The sequence below is a fragment of the Panthera leo genome, chromosome A3 (genome assembly GCF_018350215.1).
Source record: "Panthera leo isolate Ple1 chromosome A3, P.leo_Ple1_pat1.1, whole genome shotgun sequence".
Taxonomy (NCBI): domain Eukaryota; kingdom Metazoa; phylum Chordata; class Mammalia; order Carnivora; family Felidae; genus Panthera; species Panthera leo.
In genome coordinates, this window is record NC_056681.1 from 100867628 (window position 1) to 100885327 (window position 17700).

At 38.2% G+C, this 17700-nt stretch overlaps 1 protein-coding gene across 15 annotated transcripts in view; it reads left to right on the forward strand.

Annotated features, from left to right (window-relative positions):
- Nucleotides 1-17700, forward strand: part of RMND5A (required for meiotic nuclear division 5 homolog A) — a 78580-nt gene that overhangs the window by 26724 nt on the left and 34156 nt on the right. For 7 of the 15 annotated variants that reach the window (XR_006200815.1, XM_042932948.1, XM_042932943.1 and 4 more), the window contains exons 3-6: nucleotides 1661-1765; nucleotides 8169-8207; nucleotides 9437-9571; nucleotides 11354-11454. Coding sequence is in view for 14 of the 15 variants with exons in the window: in XM_042932948.1 (XP_042788882.1) it covers nucleotides 1661-1765; nucleotides 8169-8207; nucleotides 9437-9571; nucleotides 11354-11454 (380 nt within the window). In the remaining variant the exon portion in view is untranslated. Of the gene's footprint in view, nucleotides 1-1660; nucleotides 1766-1802; nucleotides 2105-2524; nucleotides 2640-8168; nucleotides 8208-9436; nucleotides 9572-11353; nucleotides 11455-17700 lie in introns of those variants that run through there. The other 8 variants (XM_042932947.1, XM_042932951.1, XM_042932952.1 and 5 more) reach the window with 7 other exon arrangements.

The window sequence follows — 17700 nt, forward strand, 5'->3', positions numbered from 1 at the left end:
CTCTCCCCTTCGTTTATAAGGTAAGAACTTACTAGTGTGGCTTTCCCCTCCTCCTTCCTTGATTTGGCACAACCTACCTCTCTATTTTGAAAATAAAAATAGAGGTATGAATATCCTAGAGAGGACAGAATGGAATGTCTAAGAAGGTAGTATCTACATCTAAAAATTCATCTACAAATGCTGATTATGACACACTACTGAGTTTATTTTCCAGCCATAGTTTGCAAGGCACTGCTGGCTGGTATATGCCCAAATATGGGTTATTTTCATCTGAGGACTTGCGCCTCATCATCAGCTTTACTAGGTTTGCTGCATTTTTCCCTGAAAAGCTTATACCAAATTCCAGTCCTACCAAACATGTACGGTAGCAGCCCTGTTTTCTCACTTCTCACCTATACTTGGTATTATCAGATTTAAGATTTCTTAAATTAATCAGATGTGAAATATTATCTAGTTGTATCAATTTGCATTTCCATCATCATCTTCGGGGTTGAACATCGATTCATGTGTTTGACTATCAGAATGTCTCTCTTTTGTGAATTTCTTATTCATTGTCCATTTTTTTCAGTTAGGTTGTTTGTCTTTATTATTGATTGGGGGATTTTGATTGTTCTCATTTTGGGAGGAATTTTAAAAAAACACCTCTTTTGGATGTATGTAAAATATGTACATATGTTAAGTAGATTTCTTTTTCTAGATTGTGTGTAACCAGAATTCAGGTCTTTTTATTCCCTATTAAGCATTTTTTTGCAGTTTATCTCTGTCTCTCACTGCTAAACCAGATTGACTGGATGCTTAGAAGGGGAATTGATTCCTGGTATGTGCAACAATAGCACATTGTTAGGTTTATAACACCAATTTTTCTTCAAAAGTAGGTAGTTTTTTAAAATATTATTAATAGTATTAAAGAATTTGTACTTAAGAATTGAAACATATTCTGAGTTTTATCATGTATTGTTACCACTTTCTCAATAATTATAATCTCATGAACTGTATTTCGGAAGTGTATTGGTTTTGGATGGTGAACAGTCAAAAACAGTCCTTAAAGTTTAACCAGTGTGTAAGCATGTTCGTGATGTGGCCAAAGAGGATGATCTGTTTAGATTTCATAGTTTTGTAATTTTTTTTTTTTTTTTAAGTTTATTCACCTATTTTGAAGTAGAGAGAGGGAGCACAAGTTGGGGAAGAACGGAGAGAGAAAAAGAGAGAATCCCAAGCAGGCTCCTCACTGTCAGTTCAGAGCCCGATGAGGGGCTCAAACTTAAGAACCTGAGATCGTAACCTGACCTGGAATCAAGAGTCGGCTGCCTAACCGACTGAGCCACCCAGGCACCCCTCATAATGTTTTATTAAAGCCATTTATTCCTTCTCTGTCTCAGCTTCCAGATTTTAAAACTTAAATTCATCAAAAATATGAATGACACGAAGTACATATATGAGGTAGTATATGAATTCGTGTATCCTTGAGTTTCTTTCTAAGCTATAACATCCTCTTCAGACAGACACACCCTCGAATGTGTGCTCTTTTGCTTTTGATTCATGTTTGAATCCTGCTTTCACCTTTTAAGAACCTCTTCTCACGTCCTTTTTTCTTTAAAAATATGAGAGGGAAAAGTACAGTAAAACAGAAGTACTAATAATAGATATTTCTTTTTATTAGCCACTTCTTGGCTTCTGTGCAATGCTACTGATTTCCTGCAGCCATGCAAACGAATTTGGTCACCTAGCAACAGAAGCTGGAACTGATCCTAGCACTGATGCAACAGTAAGAACGTGCAGTTATAACAAAAGGAGTTCTAACACTGTGTTGCATTTCCTCAACCGCTTTTTATAATTTTAGCTGTAATTTTTACTATAGGTGAACAGAAAATAAGCTATGAAAGTATTTTATTTTCTTAGTAGTCTATACTGGAAAGTCAGAACGGCAGAAGGGAGCTCAGAACATTTCATCTAGTACATTGCTTATTCATGCTTAGTTATATTTTCCAAACCTACCAAATAAGTTATAGAACTTGAATGTAGTAAAAAGACATCCTGAGCGTGAGTGTTTGATTTTTTTCTTACCCGTGTAACAGGGACCATGGCATACCTTATGGAAATAAAGGTATGTGAGGGGCATAGTAAAATTGTTTAAATTTGTTTAAATATTAAATTTTAACATTTCCAAATGGTCGAATTTTACTTTTTTATGTATATTAAGAGAAGATTTGAAGGATTTTTTTTTTTAATGTTTATTTTGAGAGAGAGTTGGGGAGGGAGGGAGAGAATCCCACCAGACTCATTGTGGATCCCGACTCGGGTCTTGATACCATGAACTATGAGATCATGACCTGAGCTGAAATCAAGAGTTAGAGGCTTGACTCAGTCGCCCAGGTGCCACAAAGGAATTCTTGAGCAGTTACTATCTGATGGTAGCTATTAAAATTTGGACTTAATATGTACTACCAAATGAAATAGTTTCTTTTAACATGTCCTGTCCTTTGAGCTGATAAGTATGTCTTCCAAAGTTGTTTCATTTCTTTCCTACAGAACAGATACCTTATAAATTTGTTGGAGATTGATGGGATTGGAGAATAATTACTAAATGAATATTTGGAAGTCTGAAGACTATGTTTGGATTGAATGAGGTCGACAGATCAGTGAGGAATCTTTCTTATGTAGTCTCAATAATTCTTGCTTATAGGTTACACTTAGACATTTAGAGAAATACTGGCAGATTCCTGAGTTTGTTATAAATGAAATATATAAATATATAATATAAACGAATATATAAATATGTATGAAATATATAAATAAATGAAATATCTATGAATGAATATGTAAATATATATAAATCAAATATATAAATGAAATCATCTTCAGATACCCATTCCTTTATTCATTTGAATGACCATTTGCCTGGGGCTTTGTGTACCCACAGATACTGGACAGTATTAGAAGAGGAACAGAATTAGCACCATCTCTACTTCTAGCGTTCTAGTGGTCATAGACGGCATAAAGCTACAATAATCTACTCAGAAGCATTGGTAAACTGTTATGAAGGCATCTCTCAACAGGCAGAATCTCATACGCTGATTTGAAATTAGAGAGCCTTATCCAAGCATTTGTGGCCTTTTCTTCAGTGCTAGGGGCAACCTAGATTTAGTACGCATGTGGAAGCTATTGCTTTAGCGTCTCGGTGCTTTGTATTATTAGTATTCTTTACGTTAAGTACTAGACCAAGAAAGATGTTTATAAAAAACAAGTAAATAAAAATTTAGACTCTGACAGTAATTTTGGATTGTTCATTTTGGTTTTTGTCTGAATAAGTCTTAGTCTTAATGTATGTGTTGACATCTAAAAATAGGGTAGATAGCTCTTTAAAGAAAGAGATGCTCAGTTTGGGAGAGGACAACTCCTTCATTGTAGTAATTGTAAATGGTAGGTGATTAGTAGTTCCTGCCTGTTGTTGTATGTGCAATAAAATAATCCTGTGTTTCTTGGTCTGATTTAAGCAGTGATTTCCTAGGATTATAATTTCAGTTAAATCTAAATGATCTTATCTAATTAAATTTATGTACTTAAAAAATGCAAGAAGGTTATTAGGGGGTAATGCCTATGAAAGATTTAGGGAATGGAAATAAAATTGGTCAGGGAAAGCTTTTAGACCACAAAGTAGACTTTTCTTCCTTTACTCTTGATGTTCAGAGTTTACTTACGGTATCATTTTCTATCTAGAGAACCTATTATAACAGTTGTTTCAGAGCAGGTCTTCTGGCAACAAATTCAGCTTTCCTTTATCTGGGAATGTTTTTATTTCATCTTCATTTGTAGAGGATATTTTTACTTGACATAAAATTCTGGGATGACTGTTCTTTTCTTTCAGTACTTGAAAAACATGCCACTTCTTTCTAGTCTCCATGGTTTCTGTGGAGAATTCTATAAGCAGTGATTCACTTTTCTCTAGCAACTTTCAAGATTTTTTCTTTGTCTTCAGTTTTCAGCAGTTTGATTGTGAGGTGTCTGGGTTTGAATTTCTTTGAGTGTATCCTTTTACAAGTTTGCTGAGCTTCTTGAGTCTGTAGGTTTATGTCTTTTGCTAAGACTGGGGAATATTTTTTTCTACATTACACTCTTCTCTCCTTCTGATACTCTGATGAAGTGCATGTCAGGTGTTTTTTGTCCCACAGGTCTCTGACGTTCTCTTCGGGGTTTTTTTGTTTATTTTCATTATTTTCTTAATGTTTATTTTTGAGAGAGAGAGCACAAGCAGAGGAGGAGCAAAGAGAGAGGGAGACACAGAATCTGAAGCAGGCTCCAGGCTGCAAGATCATGACCTGAGCCGAAGTCAGACACTAACTGACTAAACCACCCAGGCACCCCTTTTTATTGTTGTTTAGATCATTTCTATTGATTTTCACTGACTTTTTGTGTTATCACCTCCATTCTATTATTGAGTCCATCCAATGAGTTTATTTTGATTACCGTATCTTCTGTTTCTTTGCTAAGACCTTCTGTCTTTTGTTTGAAAGTGTTTGTTCTTCCTTATTAGAGCAGTTTTATAACTTGATATCTAAAGTCTTTGATGATTTCAGTGTCTTTGTTCTCTTGGCATTGATGTCTGCTGAACATTTATTCCCATGTGAGTTTAGATTTTCTTAGTTCTTTGTATGCCAAGTAATTTTGGATTTTATCCTGGACATTTTTAAATACAGTTGACCCTAGGGGCGCCTGGGTGGCTCAGTCGGTTAAGCGGCCGACTTCGGCCCAGGTCATTATCTCGAGGTCCGTGAATTTGAGCCCCGCGTCAGGCTCTGTGCTGACAGCTCAGAGCCTGGAGCCTGTTTCAGATTCTGTGTCTCCCTCTCTCTGACCCTCCCCCGTTCATGCTTTGTCTCTCTTTGTCTCAAAAATAAATGTTAAAAAAAAAAAAAATTAAATACAGTTGACCCTTGAACAATATCCTGCGCAATTGAAATTCTGCATATAACTTTTGACTCCCCTGAAACTGATAACTTACTGTGACCAGAAGCCATACTGATAACATAAACAGTTAACACACATTTTTTAAAATGTTTTTATTTTATTTTTGAGAGAGAGAGAAGAGAGAGAGCAAGCAGGGGAGGGGCAGAGAGAGAGAGGGAGACACAGAATCTGAAGTGGGCTCCAGGCTCCAAGCTGTCAGCACAGAGCCTGCCTGACTCAGGGCTTGAACCCACAAACTGTGAGATCATGTCCTGAGCCAAAGTAGGACGCTTAACCGACTGAGCCACCCAGGTGCCCTAACACACATTTTGTATGTTGCATGTGTTATATAGTATATTCTTACAGTAAAGTAAGCTAGAGAAAAGAAAATGTTACTGAGAAAATCATAAGGAAGAGAACATACATTTATCTTACTGTATTTATCAGAAAAAGAATTCACATATAAGTGGATCTTTGTAGTTCAAACCCATGTTGTTCAAGGGTCACCCATGTTATGTTACGAGATTCTGGGTCCTGTATAAATTCTATGGAGAATGTTAATGTTTTTGTTTTAGCAGACAGTCAACCTGGTTGGGTTCAGGCTGTAAGTTCTGATCAGTCTTCTCTGAGTTGTAATTTCAGTGTCTGAGCTATTTTAATGTGTCCTGTTTGTATGCCAACCAACAGCCATTCTGGGACCTGGAATCTAGTTCTGTCCCCTAGTTTAGTTTTCAAAGTCTGGCATATTCCTTAGGGTCAAACCCATGCACATGAAACTTGAGAGTGAACCCAAGGGTTCAGAAACAACTTTAAAGGGTCATGTTGTTTAATTCTTCCCTCTCTGGGATCTCCCTATGACTTTATGGTTCTCTGGGGCTGCTGTTTTGGTCATTCAGCCTGAAAGCTGGGGCTTTGTTTACCCTGCTCTGTGCATTTACTGAGATTATGCCTGTACCTGGGGGTGGGTGGTAGAAGGACAGAGAGCAGATGCAGTAGAGGTTTTTGCCTCTCCTTCTTGGGACCACAGCTCCTCTGATTAGAAAGGACCCCCCCTCTCAGAGTTTTAGGTTGCTCGCTGTAGAGGTAGATTTCTAAAGATTTCCTCCCAAGATTCTTGTCCCCTGGTTATTCAGACATTAATCTAGTTACCGCTGTGAAGGGACTTTACAGGTATAATTAAGGTTACTAAGCAGTCGACCTTAAAATAGGGAGATTATCTAGGTGAGCCTGGTATAATTCACATGAGTTCTTAAAAGCAGTAGAGGTTGGTAGAAAGAAATTCAAAGTGTGAGGGATGTCACCTCTGTTGTTGGCTTTGAAGATAGAGGGGGCCATGAGCTAGGGAATGTGAGTGGCTTCTATAAGCTGAAAACACTCCCTATGCCAGTTAGGAAACAAGGACCCTGGTCTTAAAACTGCATGGAATTGCATTCTGCAAGAACCTGAATGAATCTGGAAGCAGATTCGTCCCATATTCTCGAAACAAGAGCCTAGGTCACCGACACCTTGATTTCAGCTTCGTGGGACCTGGAACAGAGAAACTGCTGGAGCCTGTTGGACTTCTGATCTATCAAGCTGTGAGATAATAAAATTGATTTAAATTAACAGTCAAAAACTAGTGCACCTACAGACTGCCTTGAGCTAGAGTTGCAAGAAAATGGAGGGGAAAAACATGTGATTTCCCTTCCTGTCTTTCTGAACAGTAGGAGAAACCCATTCCTGTTTCTCATGCCAGAACTAGAGGGCTTCTCCTGGAGTTCTGTGTCCATATTCTGGGTGCCTCATTCTGTGTTTTGGCTGTATTGCATCCAGGCTGAGAGGTAGTGGTGGGAGAAAAATAGTAAACTCACTACTAGTTCTGTGATCCTCTTCTCAATCCACTTACTACTGTTATGGTCCCTGACTTGCGATGATTTGACTTAAAATTTTTTGACTTTATGATGGTGTGAAAGTGATAGGCATTCAGTAGAAACTGTACTTGGAATTTTGAATTTTGATCTTTTCCTGGGCTAGTGATACTTTGCAGTATGATCCGCATTATAGTATTCAATAAATTACATGAGATATTCTATACTTTATTATAAAATAGGCTTTGTGTTACATGATTTTGCCCAACTATAGGCTAACGTAAGCATTCTAAGCATGTTTAAGATAGGCTAGGCCAAGTTACGATGTTTAGTAACTTAGGTGTATTAAATGCACTTTCAATTTACCTTATTTTCAACTTATGAGTTTATCAGGATGTAATCATAAGTGGAGGAACATATGTAATTACTTTTTAAAAAATTAATTAATTGGGGCGCCTGGGTGGCTCAGTCGGTTGAGTGTCCGACTTCAGCTCAGGTCACGATCTACAGTTCGTGAGTTCGAGCCCCGCGTCAGGCTCTAGGCTGATGGCTCGGAGCCTGGAGCCTGCTTCCGATTCTGTGTCTCCCTCTCTCTCTGCCCCTCCCCCATTCATGCTCTGTCTCTCTCTGTCTCAAAAATAAACATTAAAAAAAATTTTTTTTTTAAATAAAAAAATAAAAAAAAATAATTAATTAATTGAGAGAACAAGCAGGAGAGGAGCAGAGAGAGTGGGAGACAGATGATCCAAAGCAGGCTCTGTGCTGACAGCAGCGAGCCTGATGTGGGGCTTGAACTCACAAACTGTGAGATCATGACCTGAGCTGAAGTCAGCCACCCAAGTGCCCTTGTAGTTACTTTTTAGTGTCCTTAAATGGCTGCTGCATTCATTCTGTCCTGATTTTATAACTGTATTCAGTGGGATAGAGTGGAATGTGTTTACATGATCTTACCCAGAACTGGAACTCTTAACATGTGTTTTGAAAAAATCCTCTATTTTCTTATAAAAGGAACATTTGTTCTTTGTGTGGAGAGTGGTAATCTCCAGTGATAATCTCTGCTAAAACTTTAATGTGTATTCTTTCAGGCTTTTTCCTAAGCTTTTACAAGAATTTCTTTCTTTCTTTTTTTTTTTTTAAACAAAAATGGGGTCATAATTTTGTAAAACTTGCTTTTTTTTCCCTTAAGGTGTCCTGGGCATTTTTCTGTGTTAGTAGATGTAGAGTAATGAACCTCACTTTTTCATTGTGAATGGTAATACTAGAATAATAGCAACTACCATTTCATTTAACCAATAAGGGAGTGTATTAATTTGCCAGGGCTGCTGTAACAAAATGCCACAGACTGGGTGGCTTAAACAGACCTCTATTTTTCCACAGCTCTGGAGACTGGAAGTTCAAGATCAAGATGCTGGCAGGGTTGGTTTCTTCTGAGACCGGTCTTCGTGGCTGGTAGATAGCCATCTTCTCCCGGTGTCTTCACATGGTGTCTTAGTCCATTTGAACTGCCAAAACAAAATACCATAGACTAGGTTATTTAAACAACAGAAATTTATTTTTCTCACAGTGCTGAGGACTGGGAAGTCTAAGATCAAGGTGCTGGCCAATTCATTTCCTATTGAGGGCAGACAGCCTCCTTCCTGGCTTATAGGTGATTGCCTTCTCACACTGTCCTCACAGGGTAGAGAGACAGAGAACACTCTGGTGTTTCTCCTGTTGTCTGATAAGAGCCCTAGCCCTATCAGATTAAGGCCTCACCCTTGTGGCATCATTTAACTATTATCACTTCCTCACAGATGTCTCTAAATACAGTTACGTTGGTGGTTGGGGCTTCAATGTAGGAATTCCGGGGGTTGGAGATGGGGACATCTAGATATTCAGTTAATAACACATGGCCTTTCCTCTGTACCTGTGTCCTAATTCCCTCTTTTTATAAGGATACCAGTCCTATTGGATTAGGGCTCACTGTAATGACCTCATTTTAATTTAGTGAGGTACTGAGAATTAGGACTTCAACATGGGAATTTTGAGAAGATGAAGTTCAGCCCATAATAGGAAGGTACTTTTATTTTCTCCACTTAAGGAAGCTGAGGCTCAAAGACTTTGACTAATTTGGCGAAGATCACACAGCTAGTAAGAGAGAGAATGAGGATTCAAACCCAGGTAGATTAGCCTCAGAGCCTGCTCTCTTAATTACTTGGCCATCTTCCCTCCCCCCGACCCCTACCTTGGCACGGCAGTTGTTGGGCCTTGCCGTGATTATTTAATCCTGTGTTGGGCGTATGGGTTTTCTCTCTTTTCCAGTTAGTGCTGTATTGAACATGTTTGTATAGTTAGCACTGTATACCTGAAAATATTGCTGTATTCACTAGAAATCAGTTTATCCACAGAAATGATTAAATGTATGTATTTTCCCAAATCCCCTCTGAAAATATACCCATTTACTCTTCCAGCAATAATCAGTGAGGGTGACAAGTTTTGGAAAGCAGTGGAAAAACTACTTCTTGTGGTAGGCTGCAGATAATTTGAATTGGGTACTTACTGTGGATATCTGAGTGAAACGAAGGGTATTCTTTCTGTTAGGTAGGGTGAAGATCATATAAAATGGTATATCCTAGTCAACTCATGATTTGTTTTCTTTTTTTCAGAATTTTGATTCTGACATTAGCAGTGTGGGAATAGATGGCTGCTGGCAGGCAGACAGTCAGAGGCTTCTCAATGAGGTGATGGTAGAGCACTTCTTTCGACAAGGGATGCTGGACGTAGCTGAGGAGCTCTGCCAGGTAACAGTGTGCCTGCTAACAGTGTGCCGGTGGGTGAGAACATGATACAAAATGAGGGAACTCAGGGGAGTTTTCTTTTGGCCACAGACAGATTTTTAATATGTTAAGTACCAGGGCTGACCTCATTTTACTAGGAAGTCCTTTTTTCTTTTCTTTTCTTTTCTTTTTTTTTTTTTTTTTTTTTTTGAAGAATTTTTTTGTGTTTATTTTTGAGAGAGAGCACGTGAGAGCGCGAGCAGGGGGAGGGGCTGAAAGAGAGGGATACAGAGGATCCGAAGCAGGCTCTGCACTGTCAGTGTAGAGTTCAGTGTGGGACTGGAACTCATGAACTATGAGATCATGACCTGAGCTGAAGGCAGATGCTTAACTGACTGAGCCACCCACATGCCCCACAGTTCTAGAACTTCTTATTTGAGTTGTTTTTTTTCCTTATTCCTGCCTCATCACAGCGGTCCCAGGTAATCAATCAAGGGGTCAAAAGTGATACTACTTCCTCCATTTCCTCTTTTGTTAGGGAAGGTAGTATAGCAGAGAAGAAGAGGATAAAGAAGTTTACATATGTTCTGCTGATCTGGCCCAACTTGCAGCATTTTGTTTATCAAATAAGTTTCAAGCTAAAATTTACTTCAGTGAGCAGCTTTGCCTTTTATTGCTAGTAGATATGAGCCTAAGGATCTCAGAATAGTTCATCCATTCTACTTAGTTGTAATAATGGCAGCTGCCATGTATTTAGAGCCACAGGTCAAGCCCTGCCTTTATTCCTTACTGCAATCCTGTGAGGCAGAAATTGCTTCCATTCTACAGATAAGGAACCCAAGGTCTGGAGAAGTAGCTTGCCCAAGGCCATATGGGTTCTTCGTGAAGAAACTAGGATTCAGTCCCAAATTCATGTGTCTTCAAACTCCCTTTTAGTCCACCATATGTTATTGTATTTTCTGTTTAGAAAAGTGAAGGACTATAAAAATTAAATAGTTTAATGTCAATGTGTAAGCTAGACCTCTAATCTAAGCCTTTTCTTTTTTTTTTTAAGATTTTATTGTTAAGTAATCTCTACACCCAGCGTGGGGCTTGAACTTACGCCAGGATCAAGAGTTGCATGCTCTACTGACTTAGCCAGCCAGGCACCCTTCTATTTTAAATAATTCGGAAAGCCAATAATTCAAGTCTTTCTCTGTACCTTTATGGGAATTTTGTGTGTGTCCATGTAAATTTCCTAAAGTGAGTTGTGTCTTTTAGCATTAAGCTTATTTATAAGTAACAAAGACCCAAAATACCACTGGCTTAAAAATAATGGATTATATTTCTCTTGCACAGAAATAGGAAGTAGTAAGCCATTCACAGCATGTATAGTAGCTATGCTCCATGAGGCTTTTGGGGACCTAGCCTCCGTGTAGCTCTGCTGTTACTAAGGTGTCCCCTGTCCTTACGGTCCAGGATAGCAACCAGAACTCTAGGTACACCTTTTGGTATTCCAAGAAAGGGCAAAGAGTACATGTTTGTATTTCACCGGCCAGAACTTCCATCTCGCAAAGTCATACTCCATACAGTTACGGAGTACAGCTTTATTCCATACAGTTATGTACTCGCCTAAAATCTGGGGGCTCTGCTACTTTGGGAAAGAAGAAGGAATGTTAGTAGGACTCAGTCATCAGTCTGTACCATAGAAACACACGTTAAAAACTATTTTTTAATGGCTTGCATCATATTTTATAATTTAGAATATGCTTTTAATATATTTCTTTGTCTGATTACTGCTAACAAAAGTTCTTTCTGTTTTTTCAGGAATCTGGTCTTTCTGTAGACCCAAGTCAGAAAGAACCGTTTGTGGAGTTAAATAGAATTTTAGAAGCATTAAAAGTCAGAGTTCTGAGACCTGCTCTGGAGTGAGTTCCTATGTTTGTTTTCTTTTGAATACTTGGGGAGAACTCTCTGTAAGGAAACTTAATTAGAAAACACATTAGAGATTTTGACATATATCTGTACCCCTCTATATATCTCACTTGGGGTAGACTTCAGAGAAAGTGAGGAAGAATTATTTTCTTTCTTTTAGCAAAGTGAGAATGGGGGATGGACAAATATGAGAAAATGGTTAGAGCCTTCTTATCAGTTGATCTGAATTCCCAGAAGAGAAAAAGGGTTTCCTATATCCAGGCTATTCTACTACTTTAGACTAGCATTGTAACTGAAGTACTATTGTTCAAGTGGTCTCACTTTGATATTTGAACCTCCATAATGTGCGGGGTTCTGTGCTAGCATTCTAAAAAAAACAACTTAATTGGCTATTGGAACTAAGTGATATGCAGGAAGACTGCAGATATTGTTATGAAGGAGTTCTGTGCTCATTACTACATTATAAAATTAATGATTCACTGTGAACTTGTCATTGATATGAATTATCTTAAATTACTGAGTAAGCTATAAGTAATACCCTAGAGCAGGATCAAGAAAGGTTTTTTGTCAAAGGCAAGACAGTAAATATTTTAAGTTTTGCAAGCCACATAAGGTCTCTGTCACATATTCTTCTTTGCTTTATTTTACCACCCTTTAAAAATGTAAAAAAACAAAACAAAAAAACCCACAAAACCATCTTGGCCATCTGGTATATAAAATGGGCAGCAAGCCATATTTGAACCTTAGCCATAATTTGCTGACCCCTGTCCTAGAATTTTTTAATGTGAGGATTACCAGGTGGTTTAGAAAAAAAAACAAAAACTCATAAAATAAAAGGAAGAAACTGGATGATAGAAACAGTGATACTGTTATGGGGTTCTAGGTATAGAATTCTGGTATTTTAAAATTGGAAGTATTTGAGATTATTGTTTTCAGAAAAAGGTGGGAAGATTCTTGATTTTTTTTTTTTTTTTGTAAAATTCCACTAACCTATTTAATTCTGCATATTTAGTTTTCTGTTTCTGATCATTTATGAGTTCTTAAAAGATTTGCAGTGTTTTGAAACCAGCTCAGATGAACATGTAGAGATAGATTCCTGTGTACATTTATAAATGATAAATTCCTGTATACATTATAAATATGAGGCAGGTAGGTCCTGTGTCTTTAAAGATAGACACCAAATTGTACCACTGTGTATGGCATACATTACCTTTACAGTTTTTTTGGGTTTTGTTTTTTAGCAGATATTAGATTTTGACACACCTGGGAGATTAAATTCTGTCAAGTACCAGTCATAACTCTTAAATAGCCACTCTCCCATCTACTTTCATGTTTTACCTATATGATTAAACATCTATAGAGAAGAGTGAGGGAGCCTAAATATAGAAATGTATGGGTTTTCCAGTTGTTACATAATGATTTGGAAATAATATTTGGGTTATTCAACTGATAGTCATTTATCCGTTAATTTCTCAGGATTTTTTTCATCAAATTTTTGTTGAGTGCTTACCATGTGCCACAGACTGTGCTGAGTATTTAGACCACCTCAGCTCTCAAAGTACTCAAGGCGTTTCCCTTTTGGAGTGAAGAAAATTGATAACACCCTTTTAACTTTATGCTTTTTCTGTAAGATCTAAGATTCTTACTGATAACTATATCATATGTATCAATTATTTCTATCAATGTTTTCTGTTAACTGGTAGCCTCAAGCAGTGCCTCTCAGGCAAAGGCAGGGTTCATTCTATCCCCTTGGTTGTAATAGTGGAAATTACTACACAGTAAAAATTTTGTTACTTCACTTTTATGGGAAGGTTGCCATAGTAAATATTATCAGTATAGGGGGATGTGGCGGCAATTATAGTTAACTTTTCTTGAGTGCTTATATACCGAGCATTGTTCTAAGCATTTTACGTGTATTAACTTATAAATTCTCATCATAACCCTATGAAATAAATACTCATTTTATAGAGGATGAATCGAGGCCTGGCAGGTGCTTTGTGGAAGAAAAGGATATGGAATCAAAAGGTCACATGAGAAGCACTTCACATGATGTCCCGTGAATAATACTCTTCTCTAAGAGACTTATTACTTTAGCACATTACAGGGGTCATCAGCAGTCCTAAAGAAACATTTAACGTCGCCAAACTCCATGTTCCCCATGCATATCTGACCACAGAATCTTTGTTCTTGTCCCCAACCCCCCCCCCCAAAACGCTAAAACCCACAAAATTGGAGACCTACAGAACAGAAGCTTTGAAAATGATAGTTTAATAGAAATGTCTGTTACAACAACTCTGACTTTTCCAATTCTTGCCTGTTACTGGTGGCTACAAAGCCATTATTTCCTCAGCATCTTTAATGTCCAAAGTACAGAGAATTCACTTTATTCAGCTCATAGCAAAAGTTGACGAATATGGGACATCAGTTTGAAGAATTCTGGTTCAGGTACAAGACAGAGTATCTTTCAGTCATTGTGGCACTTTCTATTTGTCCACGCTGGGAGAGGCAGCAGCATGGAACCATTCACGAGGGGCTGCAGCACTTCCTCCAGGCAGTCTAGACATTTGGGGAGGCAGAAGCCAACCAAACAGATTAGTATGGATAGAGGCCATGAAAGGAACTTTGGAGAGCATTAGCTATCAGTTGCAAATGATAAGAGACAATGGAAAGAAGGAAGAAAAGAATGTTGATATGGCAGAAGTGGCAGAACAACAGCTAATTATATACACAGAGCTGGTTAGGACACTGCCTACTCTTTTGTTCCTGCCCCCTTATATTTCTGACTTTGTATATGGATTTTTCTTCTCCTCCAGATTGCCTTATCTATTTTTTAAGTTCTTCTTGGCACCTGGCATGGTGCTTTACTTCATAAGCGTATGGGATACTTCAGTAAATGATGGAATAGTTAGAAGGAGAACTTTGAGCAAACGTGAGACCTCTTCCTTCATGGGGGAGATAGAGGTCAAGCCAAAAGTAACTCGTGTCAACAAGAGAGTAATAGGAACTTAACACAAAGGGATGGAGAAATATTAGAGAGACAGAAACTGTTGTTATAGGTATGAGCCAGTTACTGACATTTTAAGTGCTGTCTTCAGGGGAAGCCTGTCTTCAGGTTGCCTTCCTTAAAGGTGTTTCAAAGAGTAATACCACCTTCTTGGATTTGCCACAGTCTGTGGTCTGGCTTACAACCTTGCAGACTTGGAAACCTGGTTTTTCAACACGGAGGAGTAGGCCCAGGGGCCCCCAGCACTTGTTTAGAAGAATTTGCAGTTTAAAAGAGTTTGCAAAGCCTCAGTAGAACACTGTGAGGGAACAGACAATAACTGAATGGTTATGAGAAGGAGACAGAGAGAGAGAAGTTAAAAGATTTTTTCACAGAAGAGAGAAAAATATTCTGTTAGTTTAGACCACAGAAGAATTTTAGATTGGACAGGCCATGAACAGTATGAGGCAGCCTGTTGAAAAATGAAAGGACTCCATCTCTAAGCCTAGTGATTAGGTGGGGCTAGAAATAAAAACCACAGAGGGATTAGGATGAGCTTAACCATTGTAGTTTCTTTGTGGTATGAACAGTGGATCTAAGGAGAAGAAAGTGTTTGCCAGACTTAGAGAAATTGTAGTATCTGTGAATAAAACACCATTTATAAGCGGAGAAAGTTTTTAGAAAATGAAAATGAAGGCAGCAAGCTGAAGTACCTGATCACAGAGCCTTGACTACCACTGGCAATGAGGGTGACAATGATTAGGCAGTTTCTGGTATTTGTTTTCTTGTTTTTAGTTTTGGCTTCCTGTAGGTGGGCAGTCTTGCTGACTCAGACATTTTTTAATAGCCACATAGAACCACAGAAGAAAGGAGGCTCTGATAGATATACCATTGGAGAAAAGGAATTCAAGTTGGATTTTTTTTTTTTCCCAGAGCTTGAGTTTTTTGTTTTTATTTTTGTTCTTTTTGGGTTTTTTGTTGTTGTTGTTGTTCAGGATGGTTCTTAATTCTGAAAAGGCAGAAAAGGTGAGTTAAGGGATACATTTTTAACTCACTGTGCCCATGCGCTAAGTCTGATGGAGATGGAGCTGTTCTATTAAAAAGAAACAAATTGAGGTGCGCCTAGGTGGCTCAGTGGGCTGAGTGTCTGACTTCGGCTCAGGTCATGATTTCATGGTTTGTGGGTTTATTTATTAGCAGTAAATAAAAAGCATGTCATACTTAAGAACTTTATTAAAAAAAAATCGCTAATTGGTAGAACTGTGTCGTCCAGCATGGTGGCCACTTGCCTCACATTGCTTTTGGGACTCTTACCAGGCACTGCATTATGGAGAGGCTCAAATTAAAAGTGTGCGTGTTGTTTGCTTTGTTTTGTTTTGTTTTGTTTGAAGTAAATTAAATGCGTAACACTATAGTTTGTATTTAAAAAAAAATTTTGTTTTTAACGTTTATTTATTATTGCGAGACAGAGACAGAACGTGAGCATGGGAAGGGCAGAGAAGGGGGAGACACAGAATCCAAAGCAGGGTCCAGGCTCTGAGCTGTCAGCACAGAACCCGACCCAGAGCTCGAACTCACAAACCAGGAGATAATGACCTGAGCTGAAGTCGGATGCTTAACCGAGCCACCCAGGCACCCCTGTATTGTTTTTTAAAATAGCATGTAAGAAGGACAAAGATTCACACCAGTCTGAGATGAGTAAAATGTTAGTAGTTCCAGTGATGAACTCAGTCCATATCTGAGAAACTGCCATTTGCAAATATTTCAGAAAAGAAATGTTAAGCTATTCTTTTTGGTGTCTAAAGCAAAGTTATAGGATTCTTAACCTTTTTTGGCTGAACTTTGATTTTTGTCATTTTTGCCATTCTCTGAATTTTTTAAGCACTTGATTTGGTCACCAATAACATTGAGCCAAGTCTACGTCTGTGGAGTAAATAAACGTCATTCATTTCACTGAACTTAAGCTTGTACACTCCCCCCCACCCAAGAATATAGCCCTAGAGGAGAACAGAAAAAGAATATATTTGTAAGCCTTTTAAAAATTTTCTGAAAGGTTGTAGTGGAGTGTCTGTGGGAATTGGCAAGAGATATTTTTCATTATTACCAGAAATAGACACCAACCCAGATTGGCAAAATTATAAGAGGAGTGAAGTAAATAGATGAGGCTGTCAGTTAGGTTCCTGGGGGACAGCAGCTAACTGTGAAGGTGGGATCTTGTTTTAATTATTTTTGGAATAACATGGAAATTCTAAATATGGAGCTAACAATGTGCCAAGTCTTTTCAGAGGCCTGACAGTTAGGATAATTAATGCTTAATGCTTTGTGGGATAATTGTGTGGAGTGGGTTGCTTCTAACTTAGTCACCTAAGTCAGTAGTATTGTTTTGGGGTCTTTTTATGGAAGAGGCACAAAAGGTCTCTCTATTAGGGAATGGAGTGGCAGTGAACAGAGATAATTGTGATATCAGTGACCTTACTGGGTGCCTTTTAGCCCTTTTTGGGGGGTTGTCTACAGTGTCTTTTTTTTTTTAATTTTTTTAAATGTTTATTTTTGGGGGGCGGGGGAGGGCAGAACAGGAGACACAGAATCCAAAGTAGGCTCCAGGCTCTGAGCTGTCAGCACAGAGCCTGACGTGGGGGTCGAACCCACAAGCCGTGAGATCATGACCTGAGCCAAAGTCAGACGCTTAACCGACTGAGCCACCACCCAGGTGCCCCAACAGTGTCTCTTTAAATGAGGAATAGTTATAAAGCTCATGGTGCTCTCAATAACCCACATAGGAGATTTGGGATCAGAATTTTTTTTTAACAAATCACAGTGAAGTTATAATTGAATGTTTAGTTGGCTTTTTGGTTGTGTATCGTACTAGTTGTTTTCTTTTAAAAATTAAAAATCAAAAGTTTTCTGCTGGAAATGCCATTATCTAGAAAATAGCATTCTATTTCTTAACATCTCAACTATTTTTTTGTATGTGTCTTGTATTGCTTTATAGGCAGTGGTTAAGTTTTGGGGGCCAATTATATTTCGTGCTTTTGTAGTTTCCTGTGCTTTGGATTTGGTTATTACCAGGTTAATTAAGGCTCTGACGGTCTTCTACCTCTTATTCCTGCTCAGAGAAGCAAATACCCAAGTGAATATTCAATGTGAACTTCTAGCTACAAAAACTTGAATGTTTTGAAGAGGGTTAACTGACACATGGATATCATCATATTCCGACACAGTTGAGACTGTAAAAACCAAAGCAGCACTGATTATT